This window comes from Gorilla gorilla, chromosome 14 (assembly GCF_029281585.2).
Source record: "Gorilla gorilla gorilla isolate KB3781 chromosome 14, NHGRI_mGorGor1-v2.1_pri, whole genome shotgun sequence".
Lineage (NCBI taxonomy): Eukaryota > Metazoa > Chordata > Mammalia > Primates > Hominidae > Gorilla > Gorilla gorilla.
The window spans coordinates 35,264,104-35,282,806 of NC_073238.2; the positions used below are offsets into that span (position 1 = coordinate 35,264,104).

At 45.2% G+C, this 18,703-nt stretch overlaps 1 protein-coding gene across 5 annotated transcripts in view; it reads right to left on the minus strand.

The window, feature by feature from the left end:
• Positions 1 to 1,828: 1,828 nt before the first annotated feature.
• LATS2 (large tumor suppressor kinase 2) overlaps positions 1,829 to 18,703 on the minus strand; it is an 88,224-nt gene continuing 71,349 nt past the window's right edge. For 3 of the 5 annotated variants that reach the window (XM_031001397.3, XM_031001398.3, XM_055360129.2), the window contains exons 4-8: positions 16,661 to 18,078; positions 11,956 to 12,538; positions 10,193 to 10,375; positions 8,402 to 8,508; positions 1,829 to 4,163 (exon numbers count right to left, since the gene is read on the minus strand). In XM_031001397.3, the coding sequence (XP_030857257.2) occupies positions 3,669 to 4,163; positions 8,402 to 8,508; positions 10,193 to 10,375; positions 11,956 to 12,538; positions 16,661 to 18,078 (2,786 nt within the window). In that variant the 3' untranslated portion in view covers positions 1,829 to 3,668. The remainder of the gene's footprint in view (positions 4,164 to 8,401; positions 8,509 to 10,192; positions 10,376 to 11,955; positions 12,539 to 16,660; positions 18,079 to 18,703) is intronic. The other 2 variants (XM_055360128.2, XM_031001400.3) reach the window with 2 other exon arrangements.

The following is an 18,703-nucleotide window of genomic DNA, read 5'->3' on the forward strand; positions in this document are numbered from 1 at the left end:
CTAGGAATCTGTCCCACATAATTACTTTCACGTACACAAATGATGGTTATAAGAGGTTATTTATTCTAACATTGTTTATAATAGGAAAAGGTCAGAAACAACTAAATGTCTAGCCATATGGGACCAGTTTGATTATAATACCCTCACAATGGAATACTATGCAGTAAGAATAAAAAAATAAATTTCTTTATGTGCTGCTATATAGAGTGCCAAGAAATATTGTCAAAGGAAGAAAACAAATGCAGAAAAATATGCATAATATTCCCTCATTTCTGTAAGAGGCAAAAGGTACACATATTTTTCCTTGTACATAAACTTTCATTCCTCTAAGAATGCCCAGTATATTGTTAATAATGTCATTTGTTGTCTGTGGGGAGGTGAATTGAATGACTGGAAGTGAAGGAGACTTTTTTTGTATATCACTTTTACATGTTTTGATTTTTTTTTTTTTTTTTTTTTTTTTTTTGAGACAGAGTCTTGCTGTCTCCCAGGCTGGAATGCAGTGGCACAATCTCAGCTCACTGCAACCTCTGCCGCCCGGGTTCAAGCGATTTTCCTGCCTCAGCCTCCTAAGTAGCTGGGATTACAGGTGCACACCACCATGTGCAGCTAATTTTTGTATTTTTAGTAGACACGAGGTTTCACCATTTTGGCCAGGCTGATCTCAAACTCCTGACTTCAGGTGATCTGCCCACTTTGGCCTCCCAAAGTGCTGGGATTACAGGTGTGAGCCACCGTGCCCGGCCAGTATGTTTTGATTTCTAAACCATGTGACTGTACCTATTTAAAGTATACAAACTCTTATATTTTCCAGATTTCTAATACCATCAATCTTTATCATTTATCTATCTATCTTCTTTGAGACAGAGTTTGTCTCTTCTTGCCCAGGCTGGAGTGCAGTGGCATGATCTCAGCTCACTGTAACCTCCACCTCCTGGGTTCAAGTGATTCTCCTGCCTCAGCCTCCCAAGTAGCTGGGACTACAGGCGTACACCACCCACAACCGGCTAATTTTTTGTATTTTTAGTAGAGACAGTTTCACCATGTTGGTCAGGCTGGTCTCGAACTCCTGACCTCAGATGATCCACCCGCCTTGGTCTCTGAAAGTGCTGGGATTACAGGCATGAGCCACTGCACCCAGTCTATTTTTTTAAGATGGAGTCTTGCTCTGTGGCCCAGGCTGGGGTGCAGTGGTGCAATCTCAGCTCACTGCAACCTCTGCCTCCCAAGTTCAAGCAATTCTCCCTGCCTCGGCCACCCAAGTAGCTGGGATTACAGGTACCCACCACCCCACCCAGCTAATTTTTGTATATTTAGTTATTTAGTAGAGACAGGGTTTCGCCATGTCGGCTAGGTTGGTCTTGAATTCCTGACCTCAGGTGATCCGCCAGCCTCAGCTTCCCAAAGTGCTGGGATTACAGGTGTGAGCCACTGCACCAGGCCTCATCAACAATTTAAAATGCAAGGTCAGGAGCTATAACTGTCCTCTCAGTTTAACATATTATGCTAGGGAATTGGCTCTTATTCATGATTTACTTGATCACCCACCATATTTATTTGACATCCCACTTAAGCCACTCAGTAATCCTAATGAGGCATATTTTGTTCCCATTTTACGCAAGTTGGTCACAGAACCACAGCCTGATTTGGACTTCATGTGTCTACCTGGAAAGCCTGCTTTTCCACACCCCAAGACATTCCTGAGACAGCCCTGTCTGTGCTGTGCAACCCTGGCTCATGTGTCACAGGGGAAGCAGGGGGGAGTTACAACATGCTGAGAGAGGCAAGGACTTACAAACTCCAGTAAGACATGACACCAACTACGGGATTTGGATTCAAAATTTTAATAATAAATTGTGCCAGTAGAAGCTTTTCAAAGGCAATGATATATCAATAAATAATAGTTAAACTGAGTTCCTGAGAAAGAACCTACCACATGAAAGTATGTCAGAGCGCTGTGAGTAACAACATGGCACGACTATAAAATAGCGAGAATACTGACAGTCACGACGACAGGCACAGCAGACTTCAGAGTATGCCACTCACACAAATGTAAACCAGTACACAGGAATCTTTATTTTTTTTAGTTTAAACACTGATAAACTTCTAAGTGTTGTTGCCTAGATATATACTAAGTAATGGATACATTATGCTAAGAACTTCAAGGAAAAATATGTGGAATAATATAATGAAAATTATGAAGCATCAGATTTTTTAAAAAGCAAAAAAGAATTGAACTTTTTACTCAAATATAAATCACTTTAAATAGGAATCATACTAATTTGAAATAAGGAATATTGTGTTTATCTGTGTGTGTGTGTGTGTGTACACGCACATACATCTATACTTCTAAGAAAATACGTATGGCTTACTTTTTATTTCAATGTCATTTTGAAGAATCTTTGCTTTTTTACAAAGGTTAGGAATATGTATTGTTTAAACCAAGTTAAGATTTGACACTTCAAAGTACACTAAAAGAACAAAAAAAAAAAAAGGGGAGAGAACCATTAGATCACTCAGTTTCCTGACAGTAAAAGAAGAAAACAGGACTAAGAACATTCACTGAAGCTTTCAGTGTGGGCAGTCTGTCAGTAAAAAGGTAAGTAGTAGGGTCAGAGGTATGGCATTCCACATACCAGCTCTACCAAGAATGAAAGAGCATACGGACTACAGAAACGGACGTGTGTCCGTGATTAAACTTTTTGGCATCGCTGTATTAATCCCTTTTAATGTACGTAAGTTCAGTATATGACAAATGTTTCAGTTCCCCCCCCACCAAAGAATCCAATCACAACCAAGACACACACACAAATCACTTCTCAGTTACACATCTGCATTTCTTTAACAAAACAGTAAGAGATACAATCATAGCGAAGAGGTCACCCGCACAATACATTATCAGCACACTGTCTAGAACACCTCATTTAAAGACACTCAGTAAAAACGTATTCACAGGACCTGCTGTGAATGGCAAGATATGGTAATTTTATAATAGAAGAACTCTGCTCATGCAGTACTCTCCACACACCAGACGTCGGAAATCACAGCCACATCATCACCTTGCTCACACTTCCTATTATACTAGATATGCAAAAAGCCAAAAAAAGCAGCTTTTAACATTATATCATTATATCACAATTTTGAAATGTGGGAAAAAATAAAAAACAAAAACCATTGTGTGGATAAAATGGTCTCCGTGACATTGAGCAGAGTGTTATCTTTTTTTTTTTTTTACATTATTGCACAGAGATTTCTCATCAAATGTTCTTCAGTTTTTATGTCTTTTCCTAAACGTGAATAAGTGCTATGGATAAAATACAAATGTAGAAAATAACAGCAGCATGATTTGTCAAAGTTAATCCCTATAATTTAGTAAGAAAAAATGGATATAAACAAAATAAGTGCTCTTTCTAAACTGTACTAAATTTTCAAAAATATTGTTTTAATGCAGTGAAGGTCCTGAAAAGCCTATTGAAAGCGATGCTGAGTCCTGTTTTCAAAAGTGTCCTGTTTGGGTTTTCTTGGTGAAGAGCAGAATTTCAAGTGAAGTAATCGACGGACTAATTTAAAACAAAACAGCCCTCGGCTTCCCTATTGGCCCTGTGAGGGCACCGGCTCCGGGACCCTGACCTGGGAGGCAGCGAGTGGTGGGGGTGCCTGGCCCCCATCTACACGTACACAGGCTGGCAGCCTTCAGTCTGATCCACCAGATCAGAGCTTTCTAAATCTGAGTTCTCAGCCTGTGAAGCTTCTGCTCCTGAAGGCTTTGGGCATCGAAAGGGGTAGCCATTGTCATCAAAGAACCTTCGGAAGGTGAATTCGTAAAATGCGTGCTCAGGATGCTTGTTATTGGGCGAGGTGAGTGTGTCCCAGGCCTTGGTGCTACCTTCGCTGGCATCGTTCCACGGGCTTTCTTCATCTACGGGGTCGAAATTCGAGGTGTCCATGGGGTGGCTGATGGTGGGAACGTAGGGGGCTGGCTGCTTCCGGATGTCACTGGAGAAGTCAATGGCGCTGAAGAAGGGGTGAGCCTTCAGGTCATCGGCCCCATTCCGTCCCAGGCGGTGGTCTGCGGAGCAGCACAGCTTCGTGATGAGGTCTCTGGCCTCAGGGCTCAGCTTCACCTGGGCTGGAATGTGGAGCGTGTTCTCCCAGTTGATCACCTGAGGAAACAACAGAGCCAACAGGTTAGTTTCTCCTCACATCTTGGGCAGTTCTGGGACAGCATGTGATGACGTGACTTTCAAATATGTTTAGTTTCACAATAGGAGAGGAGTTAGAATAGACACAAGCAGCAGTTGTTGATCTCAGCAGCCATAAAAAGCCAGTGTCATTTCAGTCGATGGCTCACAGCCTGAGGCCAGGATGACCAGTCAAATACAGACAAAAAGATACTGATTTTCTTCTATCAGAAATACTGTTTAGCCAAAGAATTTTGTGCTTTCCACAAAAATGAAGAGGATGATGGTCTACAAGTTCTTTCTTTCTTTTTATTTTTTTGAGATGGAGTCTCGCTGTGTCGCCCAGTTTGGAGTGCAGTGGCGCGATCTTGGCTCACTGCAACCTCCGCCTCCTGAGTTCAAGTGATTCTCCTGCCTCAGCCTCCCGAGTAGCTGGGATTACAGGCGCCCGCCACCACACCCGGCTGATTTTTGTATTTTTAGTAGAGACAGGGTTTCACCACGTTGGCCAGGCTAGTCCTGAACTCCTGACCTCAGATGATCAGCTAAAGTTATTTCTTTAGCTATGGCAATGGCTTTCTGCAAACCATCATGGCGCTCATTCAGATACTTATTGTGGTCCAAAAACGGCCAACTGGGGTTTTGAAAAACAAACGGGAAAAACTTCATAGGGAAGAATAAAGCTGACTGACCCCATGTGACCTTACATGCTCAACTGCACAAACCAGCCATCTGGACGTTCAGTAAATGCACTTGTTGTAGAGATGTGTCTACTGTGAAGACAAAACCTAGGGGACTTCTTTATTGTTTACACTTAGAATCAGGAGGAAACAAGGCCAACATGACTGGCTACCAGCTGGGGTGATGGGACAGCGGATAAGGCATGGAAGTTAGTGGGTGTGTGGGTGGTAGGCTTGGTTTGAACCTAAATAGTTGTTTTCATAGAGCTAAAACTGCAGAGCTCCTAGAAGAAAACATAGGGTGAAATCTTCATGATCCTGAGTTTGGCAATGATTTCTTAGACATGCCACCAAAAGCACAGGGAATAAAAGAAAAAATAAATTGGACTGCATAAAAATTTAAAACTTTTGTGCATCAAAGGACATTACTGATAGCAAAAAGGCAACAAAATGGGAGAACAGATTTCAAAACATATATTTGAAAAGGGGTTAGTACCCAGAGAAAATACAGAACTCCTACAACTCAACAACAATAACAAAACCAAATAAGTTGATTTAAAAAGGGTAATGGACTTGAGGAGGTATTTCCAAAGATATACAAATGACCAATAAGGACATGAAAATAAGCTCAATATAATTAATCACTAGGGAAATACAACTCAAAACCACAATGAGATACCACCTTACATCCCCTAGGGTGGCTACTACTTAAAAAAAACAAAAACAGGAAAATACTTATTGAGGATGTGGGGAAACTGAACATTCAGCCACTGTTGGTGGGAATGTAAAATGGTGCAGCCACTATGGCAAACAGTTTGGGAGTTCCTCAAAAAGTTAAACACAGAACGACCATATAATCCAGTGGGATATAAACCCACTTTCTGGTTTATATCCAAAAGAACCGGAAGCAGGGACTCATACAGTGGAATATTACTCCACCTTAAAAAGGAAGCTACAACATGGATGAACCCTGAGGACATTACGCTAAGTGAAATAAACTAGACACAAAAAGACAGATACTGCATGACTCCACTTACAAGAAGTCCCGAGGCCAGGCACAGTGGCTCACATCTATAATCCCAACATTTTGGGAGGCTGAGGTGGGTGGATAACTTGAGGTCAGGAGTTTGAAACCAGCCTGACCAACATGATGAAGCCACATCTCTACTAAAAATACAAAAATTAGCTGGTGTTGTGGCAGGCACCTGTAATCCCAGCTGCTTGGGAGGCTGAGGCATGAGAACCCGGAAGGCAGAGGTTGCAATGAGCCAAGATTGTGCCACTGCACTGCAGCCTGGGATACAGAGCAAAACCCTGTCTCAAAAAAAAAAAAAAAAAGTCCTCAGCATAACCAAACTCACAGAGACAGGAAGCAGAAGAGAGGCGAGCAGGCGCTGAAAAGGAGAGTGGGGAGTTTCTGTTTAATGGGTTTGGGACGATTAACACATTTGAAAATAGACGGTGAATGTACTTAATGTCACTGAATTATACACTAAAATAATTAAAAATGGTAAATAATTAAAATAATAAAGATGGTAAATTTTAATTTACCATTAAAATAATTAGATGGTAAATCTTAATTTACCATTAAAATAATTAAATGGTAAATTTTATGTTATGTATATTTTACCAGAATAAAAAAATCTGAATTATCACGTGGGCAATTTAGTGAGTAGCTCAGCCATTCAGTTAGGGCGCAGATAATGCCAGATTCCAATTTTACTGTTCCTAGAGTGAAACTAAGCCTTACTTTAGGGTTTTTCTATTTTTCTTTTTTTGAAACAGAGTCTCGCTCTGTCATCCAGGTTGGAGTGCAGTGGCGTGATCTCGGCTCACTGAAACCTCTGCCTCCTGGGTTCAAGCGATTCTCCTGCCTCAGCCTCCCAAGTAGCTGAGACTACAGGCACCCGCCCCCATGCCAGGCTAATTTTTTGTATTTTCAGTAGAGACGGGGTTTCACTACGTTGGCCAGGCTAGTCTCGATCTGCTGACCTCGTAATCTGCCCGCCTCCGCCTCCCAAAGTGCTGGGATTACAGGCATGATCCACCGAGCCCAACCTTACTAGACAGATTTTCTAATTAAAGTTATTAATTTAGGCTCCCTGGCCTAATAACCACATGCCCTGGTGGCTCACATGGCCACCAGGGCATGTGAAAATTCCAAGGATTGTATGTCAGTTGGTATGTCCACAGAAGACTGCAGATTCTTAATTTCAATTCTCGATTCAATCCTTAGTAACTCATTTCAGAAAGCAAATGGCTGTCATTTTAAAACTAATAATTTAGCATTAAATGACAATTATTTAACTACTTTGAATGAATATTAGGAATATGTACAACTAGCCTGACCACATAGCTGACAGTTTGCGAACAATGATATAATATCCAAATAAAGAAACTGCTTTCTTTAGATACAGTTGACCCTTGAACAACACAGTTTGAGGGTCACTTACACTAGCATTTTCTTCCACCTTTGCCACCCCTGAGACAGCAAGGCCAATGCCTCCCCTTCCTCAGCCCACTCCACATGAAGATGACAAAGATGGAGACCTTTATGATGATCCACTTTCAATTATGAAAATAGTAAACCTATTTTCTCTTCTTTATGATTTTTTTTCTTTAGACAGAATCTCACTCTCACTCTGTCACCCAGGCTGGACTGCAGTGGTGTGATCTCGGCTCACTGCATCCTCTGCTTCCTTGGTTCAAGTGATTCTCCTGCCTCAGCCTCCTGAGTAGCTGGGATTACAGGTGCACACCACCATGATGGACTAATATTTTGTATTTTCAGTAGAGACGGGTTTCGCCATGTTGCCCAGGCTGGTCTTGAACTCCTGACCTCAGGTAATCTGCCCACCTTGGCCTTCCAAAGTGGTGGGATTATAGGCATGAGCCACTGCGCCCAGCCTATGATCCTCCCAAAGTAGTGGGATTACAGGCATGAGCCACTGCGCCTGGCCAGCATTTTCTGTTCTCTAGCTTGCTTTATTGTAAGAATACAGGATCTAATACATATAACATACAAAATATGTGTTCATTGACGCTATGTTACTGGTAAGGCTTCCAGTCAACAGGCTATTAGTAAAGTTTTTGGGGAGTTGAAAGTTATGCAGATTTTTGACTGTGCAGGGGGTTTGGCACCCCAAACCCCTCATTGCTGAGGGGTGAACTGTAGTTCCTGGAGTTCCGTGTGTTCTCTGCAGGGCAGGTGTGGGTGGGGGAGACAGTGGATCAGCAGCACACCTTTGCTGATCCTCACTGTTCTTGCCTGGAAATAACAAGGTGGCAGATGGCCAAGGGTTCAATAGAATTTCAGATATCAAAATGGGTCCAGTTCCATGGCTTTGCTTATCAAAATAGAAAATTTAAAAATAGATAATAATTTAAAAAATAATGAGATTATTTTTAAAAATCCCATCCTATACAACTGCCATTCCTACCCTACTCAGAATAAGAGGGCAAATGCTGACCAAAGATTCATGGGTACATGAGCAAATCAGACGTCTACAGCAGGCAGATGCGTGGTTCCTCTCACATTACCTTCAGCTGGGTTTCTGTGGGAGTAGGTGCCAAAAAGGGCGGCTGCCCCACCAGCATCTCGAAGAGAATCACTCCAACACTCCACCAGTCACAAAGTTGAGTGTACCCTGCAAGACAAAGTTCACTCAATCCCTACACAGGCATGAATTCTCCTCCGAGGTGAATTTCATTAAGATGTTGAACATACAGATTTCCTGTTAAGTGGGAAAGCGCGTTGAAGCATCGCACTGTGCGGAAGATGGACCTGTGTAAGTACCTGGATACTACTGGGTGGGATGGTGGGGGGCCGTGGCCATGGCCGCTTAGGTTTTCGTATTTTTAATCATTGTAATAAGAAAATACTTTTTAATTTAAAAAGATTATTTTTATTGTTAGCAAATAGTTACTAGCCAGAATTTTATGTTCTTAAAGATCACAAACAGAGGCACCAATTAAAATAACAGAACTGAAAAACATAAAGTGCTATAACCCGTGAATAGTCAGGTGAGGGTCAAGGGAGGCTTCTAAGTCAGTTTGGGATGAAGCTGAAGAATACGGAGATGAGAAGGAGGTGGGCAAAACCCACTGGACAATTCACTGTAAGCCAAACACTCCTTGTGTGAGGCCCCTACGGAGCCGGGCCTTCCTCACGGGGCTCCCAGCTGTGCTGGGTCAGGGCTGGCCTCTGGGAGGCTGTAGGCTAGGCTCGTTTACCTCTCATTTTCTCCCACTTTTCCTTCAGAGCCTCATGACCCATCAAGCCAGGCTCGTCTTCATGTCACCTAATCCTTGCTAAGTATAAACTGGGATGTTAAGAGGTCAGTCTGCGGGTGCCTGCAGCTGCATATGCCAGGGTAGCCCCCTCAGGCCCCTCTGCTATCTCTCCGTCCCACCTCTTCCTGTCCAAGTTTGGCAACAGAGGCTGCAGAAAAACCCCAAGCAATGGTTTCTTGAGAATGCTGCACGTGGTAGAGGGAAGTAGACCTTCACTGGGCACCAAGGTTATTCACAACCTCTCAAAGTCGTTATTGCTATGTCTGTGGTCTGAGTAGTTAAGTAACTTGTGCTGGATTACCACAGCTAGCAAAGAAAACCCAGACTTGAACTGGGTCTGGCTGGCTCCAAAGGACTTTAAACAACATGTGATGGCAGGGGCTGCCTGTCTCTGGATTAATTACACAGAATCAGATCAACACCCCATTGTCACTGTGGACCATGCAGGATCACTGAAGGATTCCTCCTATACTGAACCAGATGTTGCATTTGATAGAATGAAGCATCCATCCAGGAGGCAAATGTTATGAGCACTAGTCATTTTACACAACTGGCACCTGCCACTTTTGCTTATGGTCTAGCAGGGAGAATGAGAGAAAAAGGATCTTCCAATGCTGTCACATAAGCACCCAGCTGCACACGGCACAACTCAGCCAGGAGCCTGAGACAGAAGTGAAAGCTAGAGCCCGGAAATGTGTGGTCTGGGCAGACTGAGCAGAGGTCCTGTGGCCCTCAGAGTGGTTTCCATCATTTGACTGTGAAAATCAGGGCTGGAGTCATTCCCTTGGGTCTAGGTAGAGCCCGAGGGCCAGCAGACACTGGTCTAATGGTGCATGTCTTCCAACCCCCTGAAGCAAGAGCACTTCCAGGATAGGAGGGAGGCTTGTATGTTGCAGAAATTAGTAGCTTTCAGGCTTCTCTGAGGACAAAAATATGACTGGAAGCATTAGGTCCTTGGAAAGCTAGAGCCAGCGAGACTCAGCTCACGTCTGAAGGGAAGGAGACCTCCCGCGGGGTGGCTGGCCGTGGCGCATGTACCTTTGCGGAGGAGCACCTCGGGTGCGATGTAGTTTGGAGTCCCCACCAGTGAATGTGCCAGGCACCTCTGGTGCTGCTTCCGTGCCCTCTGCTCTAGGGTCTTCAGCCTGTCCCCACACCGACAGTTAGACACATCATCCCAGAGGTCGCTGGGCTCCATGCTGTCCTGTCTGACATGGCTCCCTTCACCCAGGAATCAGGGATAGTGAAAGAAGAGAACAAAATATAAAGTGAATTTTCACTCTTCAATAACTCAACAGATCCACAGCTTAAAACAGCAAAGTCATTCCAATCAGCTCCTGACATATCAGGACAGAGAATCCCTGCTGAGCTGCTCCATAGGGGCAGCCTGCTGTTCCTAGTTCGGAGACACACGTGGTGAGGTTGGCGCTAGCACCAAGGTAGAAATGACGGTGAAGAATCATAGGACACCATGCACCGTGCTGAGCTGGCAGGAAGGCACTGAAGGCAGGAGAGGCTGGAAGAACTGCGGGGACAGCACTCCCAGCACTTAGGCCATAATCAGAAGGTAACAACTGCCTGACACATGTTTTAAGATGAGCATGGAAAACTTAGGAGGATTTAAACAACATGAACAAAGGTTACCTTCAATGCCAGAAAATGAGAATGAATTAAATGATTTAGAGTTAGTTTTGAGTTAGAGAAAAAAGACTAAGTGATGATATTAAAATAACTACTTCAAGAATCTGAGCCATAAAGAAGATAATAATCAGCTGTTTTGGGCTTTTCCAAATGGCAGAACTATAGGAAATGGAGTTCAATGATACACTACATAGATTCAGGTTGGCTATAAGAGAGGGCTCCTTGGGAGGCTGTGACTCTTTTATTTATTTTATTTTATTTGAGACAGAGTTTCGCTCTTGTTGCCCAGGCTGGGGCGCAATGGCGCGATCTCAGCTCACTGCAACCTCTGCCTCCCGGGTTCAAGCGATTCTCATGCCTCAGCCTCCCAGTAGCTGGGATTACTGGCATGCATCACCACGCCCGGCTAATTTTGTTATTTTTAGTAGAGACGGGGTTTCTCCACATTGGTCAGGCTGGTCTCGAACTCCTGAGCTCAGGTGTTCCACCCGCCTTGGGCTTTCAAAGTGCTAGGATTACAGGCATGAGCCACCATGGCCAGCCAAATCTTTTATTTTTTAAGGCTTGCTTTAATAAGGCAGGTGATGGTTCCCCACAAAGGCCCCGTGACACCTTGTAGCCTACTGTCTTAAAAATATAGTAGGCCAGGCACGGTGGCTCACACCTGTAATCCCAGCACTTTGGGAGGCGGAGGCAGACGGATCACCTAAGGTTGGGAGTTTGAGACCAGCCTGACCAACATGGAGAAACCCCGTCTCTACTAAAAATACAAAATTAGCCAGAGGTGGTGGCGCGGGACTGTAATCCCGGCTACTCGGGAGGCTGGAGGCAGGAGAATCACTTGAACCCAGGAGGCAGAGGTTGTGGTGAGCCGAGATCATGCCATTGCACTCCAGCCTGGGCAACAAGAGCGAAACTCTGTCTCAAAAAAAAAAAAAAAAAAAAACGTAAACCTGAAATCCACTACCTTAAAAAAAAATGCATATATCATACTATTCCTTTTGGAAGGGAAGGATGTCACACCAATTTATAAAATAATGGAGTGACAGATAAAAATTTCAAAATGATTAGGAGCTACTAGGATGGGAAATTTAGTTGCTTGCAATGGGGTTAGTGACATCTACACATAGAAAGTGCATGTGGCACACTTCAGACAATACCTTTCTGGTAATATTTGGAATTGTGAGTCCACCTGAACCCAGTGCAGAGGCCGAAATCTGTGAGTTTAATGTGACCATCCAGATCTATCAAAATGTTATCAGGCTTGATGTCTCGGTGGATGAAGCCCATCTTGTGGACACTCTCAATGGCCAAAGTCAGCTCTGCGATGTAGAACCGGGCCAGGTGCTCGGGGAAGACCTCCATCCGGATCAGCAGGCTCATCATGTCCCCACCAGGGATGTAGTCCATCACAAAGTACAGGCTGTCTTTGTCTTGGAAGGAGTAGTAGAGTTTGACCACCCACTCATTGTCTGCCTCGGCCAGGATGTCCCTCTCGGCCTTGACGTGGGCCACCTGATTCCGGTTCAGGACATCCTTTTTCCTTAGGGTCTTCATGGCATACAGGGCGTGAGTGTCCACCTTACAAGCAAGGCACACTTCTCCAAAGGCACCGATCCCCAGGGTTTTGATCTTGACAAACATAGACTTGTCCATCTTGGCCCTCTTTAACCTGTTGTAATTAGACTCTTTCTGGTAGAGGATCTTCCGCATCTGCTCCTGCTCAGCTTCACAGAGTCCAGCCTGTGTAGAAGGAAAGGAAGGAGGAAGAATCACATTAGAGAAGTCCCATGATAACAAATGACTGGGATGGGGATGCCCTGGAACTGAGAGGAACCTAGCTCATTTTACAGAAAGGAGAACAGAGAAGAATGGGTCTCATATACTACAAAGCAAGGTAACAATTGGTTTTGTTTTGTTTTGTTTTTGAGACAGAGTCTCGCTCTGTCGCCTAGGCTGGAGTGCAGTGGCACAATCTCAGCTCACTGCAGCCTCCGCCTCCTGGGTTCCAGCGATTCTCCTGTCTCAGCCTCCCGAGTAGCTGGGACTACATGTGCCCGCCACCATGACACCTGGCTAATTTTTGTATTTTTAGTAGAGACAGTGTTTCATCATGTTGGCCAGGCTGGTCTTGAACTCCTGACCTCAGGTGATCTGCCCACCGTGGCCTCCCAAAGTGCAGGGATTACAGGCTTGAGCCACTGTGCCCGGCCAGTTTTGCTTTTTTATATCCATATATAGACATGAATATGGAATGAAAAGTTAAGATAAAAAAGAGAGTTCTTTCTCTAGGAGACTTTTGGCTCTAAAAACTAAGGGAAACTTCTATTAACACAAATCTGTGGAAAAGGGGACCACAGCATTCCTAGAACTCCAAGAGCCATCTAATCTTTCAGTAACTCAGGGAAAATGGGAAAGCAGGAAGAAAAGTCAACAATCAGCATACAAAAATCACTAGCATACATTAGATAGACTTGTATATGGTGAGAGATAGGTTCTAGTTTCATTCTTCTGCATATGGATATCTGGATTTCTGTACACCAATAATGAATGCCATTTACAACAGCTATAAAAAAAATCTAGGAGTAAATTTAACCAAAAAGTGAAAGAGCTCTACAAAGAAAACTACAAAACACTGAAGAAAGAAACTGAAGAGGACACAAACAAATGAAAAGAGATCCCATGTTCACCGACAGAAAGATTTAATATTGTTAAAATGACCATACTACCCAAATCAATCTACCAATTAAATGCAATCCCTATCAAAATACCAATGATATTTTTCACATTACTAGAAAAAACAATACTAAAATTCACAGGGAGCCCAAATACTCAAAGCAATCCTAGGCAAAAAGAACAAAATTGTTACCTGACTTCAAAATATATTACAAGCCTAGAGTAACTGAAACTGCATGGTATTTGTATAAAAACAGACACATAGACCCATGGAACAGAATAGAGAACCCAGAAATAAGTCCACGTATTTACAGCCACCTGATTTTTGACAATGGTGCCAACAATGTACACTGAAAAAGAGACATGCTGGGAAAACTAGATATCCATATGCAGAAGAATGAAACTAGACCCCAATCTCTCACCATATAGGAATGTCAACTTAAAACAGATTAAAGACCTAGAAATAAGACCAGAGGCTACGAAAATATACTCCAGGACATCGGTTTGAGCAAAGATTTTTATGGCTAAAATCTCAAAACCACAGGCAAAAAAACCCCGAATTAGACAAATGGGACTATATTAAGCTAAAAAGCTTCTGCAGAGCAAAGGAAACAACAGAGTAAAGAGGATACCTGTGTTGAACAGGAGAAAATATTCACAAACTATTCATCTGACAAAAGACTATTATTCAGAATATACAAGGAACTCAAACAACTCAACAGCAAAAAAAATATCAAATAATCCCATTAAAAAGTGAGCCAAAAGGCCAGATATGGTGGCTCACGCCTGTAATCCCAGCACTTAGGGAGGCTGAGCCAGGCGGATTACTTGAGGTCAGGAGTTTGAGACCAGCCTGACTAACATGGTGAAACCCCGTCTCTACTGAACATACAAAAATGAGCTGAGCATGGTGTCGCACACCTGTAGTCCCAGCTCTCAGGAGGCTGAGGCAGGAGAATAGCTTGAATCCAGAAGGCAGAGGTTGCAGTGAGCCGAGATTTCACCACTGCACTCCAGCCTGGGCAATAGAGCAAGACTCCGTCTTAATTAAAAAAAAATAAAAAAAATAAAAATAAGGCCAGGCGCGGTGGCTCACACCTGTAATCCCAGCACCTTGGGAGGCTGAGACAGGTGGATCATCTGAGGTCGGAAGTTCGAGACCAGCCTGAACAACATGGTGAAACCCTGTCTCTACTAAAAACATAAAACTAGCTGGGCATGGTGGCGCATGCCTGTAATCCAAGCTGCTCGGTAGGCTGAGGCAGGAGAATCACTTGAACCCGGGAGGCGGAGGTTGTGGTGAGCTGAGATCGTGCCATTGCACTCCAGCCTGGGTAACAAGAGCGAAACTCTGTCTCAAAAACAAAAAAAAGTGAGCTAATGACCTGAATAGACACTTGTCAAAAGAAGATACACAAATGGCTACGAGGTGCATGGAAAGATGCTCATTAACCATCAGGGAAATGCAAATGAAAACCACAATGAGATATAATCTCTCCCTAGTTAGAATGACTATTATCAAAAAGGAAAAAAAAGAAACTAAAAATAGAACTACCATACAATCTACCAATCCCATTATTGGGTATTTATCTAAAGGAAAGGAAATCAGTATATCAAAGGGATACCTGCACCCCATGTTTATTGCAGCACTATTCACAACAGTAAAAACATGGAGTCAACTGAAGTGTCCATCAACTGATGAATGGATAAAGAAAATGTGGTCTGTGTACACCATGGGATACTATTCAGCCATAAAAAAGAATGAAATCCTGTCATTTGGAGCAACATGAATGGAACTGGAGGTCATTATGTTAAGTGAAATAAGCCAGGAACAGAAGTTCAGTTAGAACACCACACACTGTTAGTGATATGTGGGAGCTAAAATAATTGATCTCATAGAGGTAGAGAGTAGAATGATAGTTACCAGAGGTGGGAAAGGGTGTGTGTGTGTTGAGGGGAGATGAGAGGTTAATTGGTGCAAACATACAGCTGGATAGAAGGAACAAACTCTAACTAGCATGACTATGGTTAGTAAAAATGTATTCAATATTTCAAAATAGCTAGAAGAGAGGACTTGAAATGTTTCCAACACAGAAATGATAAATACACCAGGCAATGGATACTCTAAATACCTTGACTTGATCATTACATATCCTATGCATGTAACAAAATATCACATGTTCCCCACAAATCTACAAATACTATGTATTAAATAAAAAATAAACGGCTGGGCGTGGTGGCTCACGCGTGTAATTCCAGCACTTGGGGAGGCCGAGGTGGGCAGATCATCTGAGGTCAAGAGTTCGAGACCAGTCTGACCAACATGGCGAAACCCCGTCTCTACTAAAAACACAAAAAAATGGCCGGGCGTGGTGGTAGGCACCTGTAACCCCAACTACTCGGGAAGCTGAGGCAGGAGAATCGCTTGAACCCAGGAGGCGGAGGTTGCAGCGAGCCAAGATAGCGCCATTGCGCTCCAGCCTGGGTGACAGAGCAAGACTCTGTCTCAAAAAAAATTAAAAAATAAAAAATAAAAATAAAACACAAATGAAAAGTATATCTGTAAAAAAATCAGTGAATACGGGACACTGAAAAGAACACAAATCTGGTTTTCAGGCTTTGGAATTATTGGCTTTGTGTGATTTAAATCTGTTACATTTTAATTTAAATAATTTCATCAATAATTACCTTCTTCAGCACTTCAGTGTCAACTAAGGTATACTTAAATCATTAGTTACTAACTAAACACTTAAAAGAATAAATGGAATCACTACTAGATATATTTTCTTCCAAAATCCCACAATATCAATTTACAAAACCTTAAACTTTGTTTCTACTCATTCAAATGTTCTATTATTAATCCATGATGAATTTTGTTAAGCGAGGACATACCCTAAAACTTAATTTGCTAATTTACCTACAATGTAAATTGTAGATTACCTACATTACGCTGGCTACATTATGCACAGCTATCTCTGATTCTTCAGAAGAGTCAAGGGGAAAGGAGAAAGGGAGGTCACACCATTTGCAACTTCTCCAAGTTGTTGGCCCCAGAACCAGACTGTCGCCCGTTAGCCGTTTTGATGATAAGGGGTATACAGTCGAAACAGAAAAGGGATTGTGCGTGCTTCCTATTGCCAGTAGAGGGATGAGCCGGGAACAAATAGTAAAAATGAAGTGTGAAATTACTTTGGCCATTTCTTGCTCCAGCTGCAGCCTCCGGTTAACCTTCTGCTGGTAGGTTTTGATGACATTCTCCACGTGCTGCTCCATGAAGAACTTAAAGGCGTATGGCGAGTAGCTCTTGATGCGTGACTCTCTCTTCTCTTCGTCTCTGCTGTTTTTGCGGACGGGAACGGGAGAGGTCTGAATCTGCTTTTTATCCTTTCCGCCTTTGTCCCCCTTGGCGCTTTTGCGGCTCTTGTCGCCGCCCTCGGGCTCGTTGGGGCCCGCACGGAGGCTCTGCTCCATGCCTGCGCACAGGCTGTCCAGGTCGTACTGCTCCGACTTGCTGCGCAGCAGCAGGTGCTTCGGGTAGGGAGGAGGCGGGCACCTCCGGTCTGGGCCTCCGTACTCCACGTCCAGCGGGTAGGCGCCTGCGCCGCTCAGCGCCAGGGCATGCTCCTCCTTGGCGTCCAAGCCCTCCGCGGCCGGGGCGGGGGCGGGGGCCGGGGCAGGCGCGGGCACCCAGGCGGGGTGCGAGGGCCCCACAGCCGTCTGCGGCTCCGGCCTCAGCACACGCACGCTCTTCACCGGGTGCAAGATGTGCGCGGCCGTGACAGCCGTCACGGTGTTGGGGGCGGGCAGGGAGGGCTCGGCCTTGCCAGGCGGACCCGGCCGCGGCTGGTGGCTGTTGAAGGAGTTGGTCCTGCTGGGCACTGGGCAGTCAGGCCGGAAGGCCACGTGCGCGCGCGGCGGCGCCTCCAGGCCCGGCTTCTGCAGGGAGTCCCGGCGGGCCAGGGTGGCAGCCGGCCACTGCTGGACGGAGGTGCTGCTCAATTCATACAGGTCCACGTTGAGGCTGTTCCGCGAGGGAGTGAGCAGGCTCTGCGGGGGGCTGTCGCTGGCGAACACCTGGCTGCGGGAGCCCAGCACATGCAGCTGGTGGGCCGCGGGGCCGGCCTGCTTGTGGTGTGGGTGCGGCACGTAGAGCCCGGCGGCAGGGGGTGGGAAAGCGAGGCCGGCGCCTGGAGGTCCTCCCTGGCCCTTCGTGGGCAGGCTGGCGTAACCCCCAGTCTCCGGCGGCGTCTTGCTCTGGAAGGAGGGGCTGCGCTGCACTCCGTAGCCCAGGGGTTCCCCAGGCACCAGCAGGTGCGGCCGCCCGTAGTGCGCCCCCTGCAGCGGGAAGTGTGCCCCTGCTGCCTCTACGCTGGCACCGTAGCCCTTGGGTGGGTGCTGGTGCTGGTGCCCGGGCCCGTGGGGGCCGACTCCGGGGAAGAGGTAGTCCACGTACGGCCGCGGCATCTCCTCCAGCGCCGTGGGGCCGTCGGCGCCGAAGCTTGGGCCCTCGTAGGGGGTACCGCTCAGCTGGTGGTAGGACGCGAACGAATCGCCGGTTCCTTCGAAGCTGGGCCTCCGCGTCACTGGGGTTGGCATGAGCCCCTTTCCTGCAGTGGAAAAAAACAGGAAGACAGCATCGGAGTGGATGTGATCAGTGGGTTCTGGCACTTTCAGGCTGGTCCCCACTCTAGCGCTGCCCTCGGGGCTGAGGGTCTTGAACCCTGGGCCCTGACATGCTGCATTCTGCCCAGCACAGGGTCAGTGGACTCCCCTCTGCCCTGCCAGTAGGACCAGTTGCCCTAATGTGTTAGCAGAGTGGAGACAAGCTGAAGGGCACACGGGAGGGCCAAGGGCAGAAGAGAAGACTGCGTCCACATCCTGAGGTGCATCCCTGCCCCCTGGGGACCACACTGGGGTCACTCTCCTGTCAGGCTAGGGAGCCGTCTGCATAGCCAGCTTTGCTTTTTCAAAACCCTATCATGCCCAAATTGTGGGGGGCTGAGTTTACCAACACACGGTTCCCAAAGCGCTGCTCCCTCACAGAAAGGGCAGAACTGTATCCACTGTGCAGCAGTTGCTCCACTTCTCTTTCACCTCTTTTCCAAATTAAAAGATTTTCTAGTTTTTTTTGTCTATATTAAAACAAAGCAATATATACACAATAATAAAAACCACACAAAACCCCTCTACAAATATCCAGATTGATTTCATCTGCTGCTACCTTAATCCTGA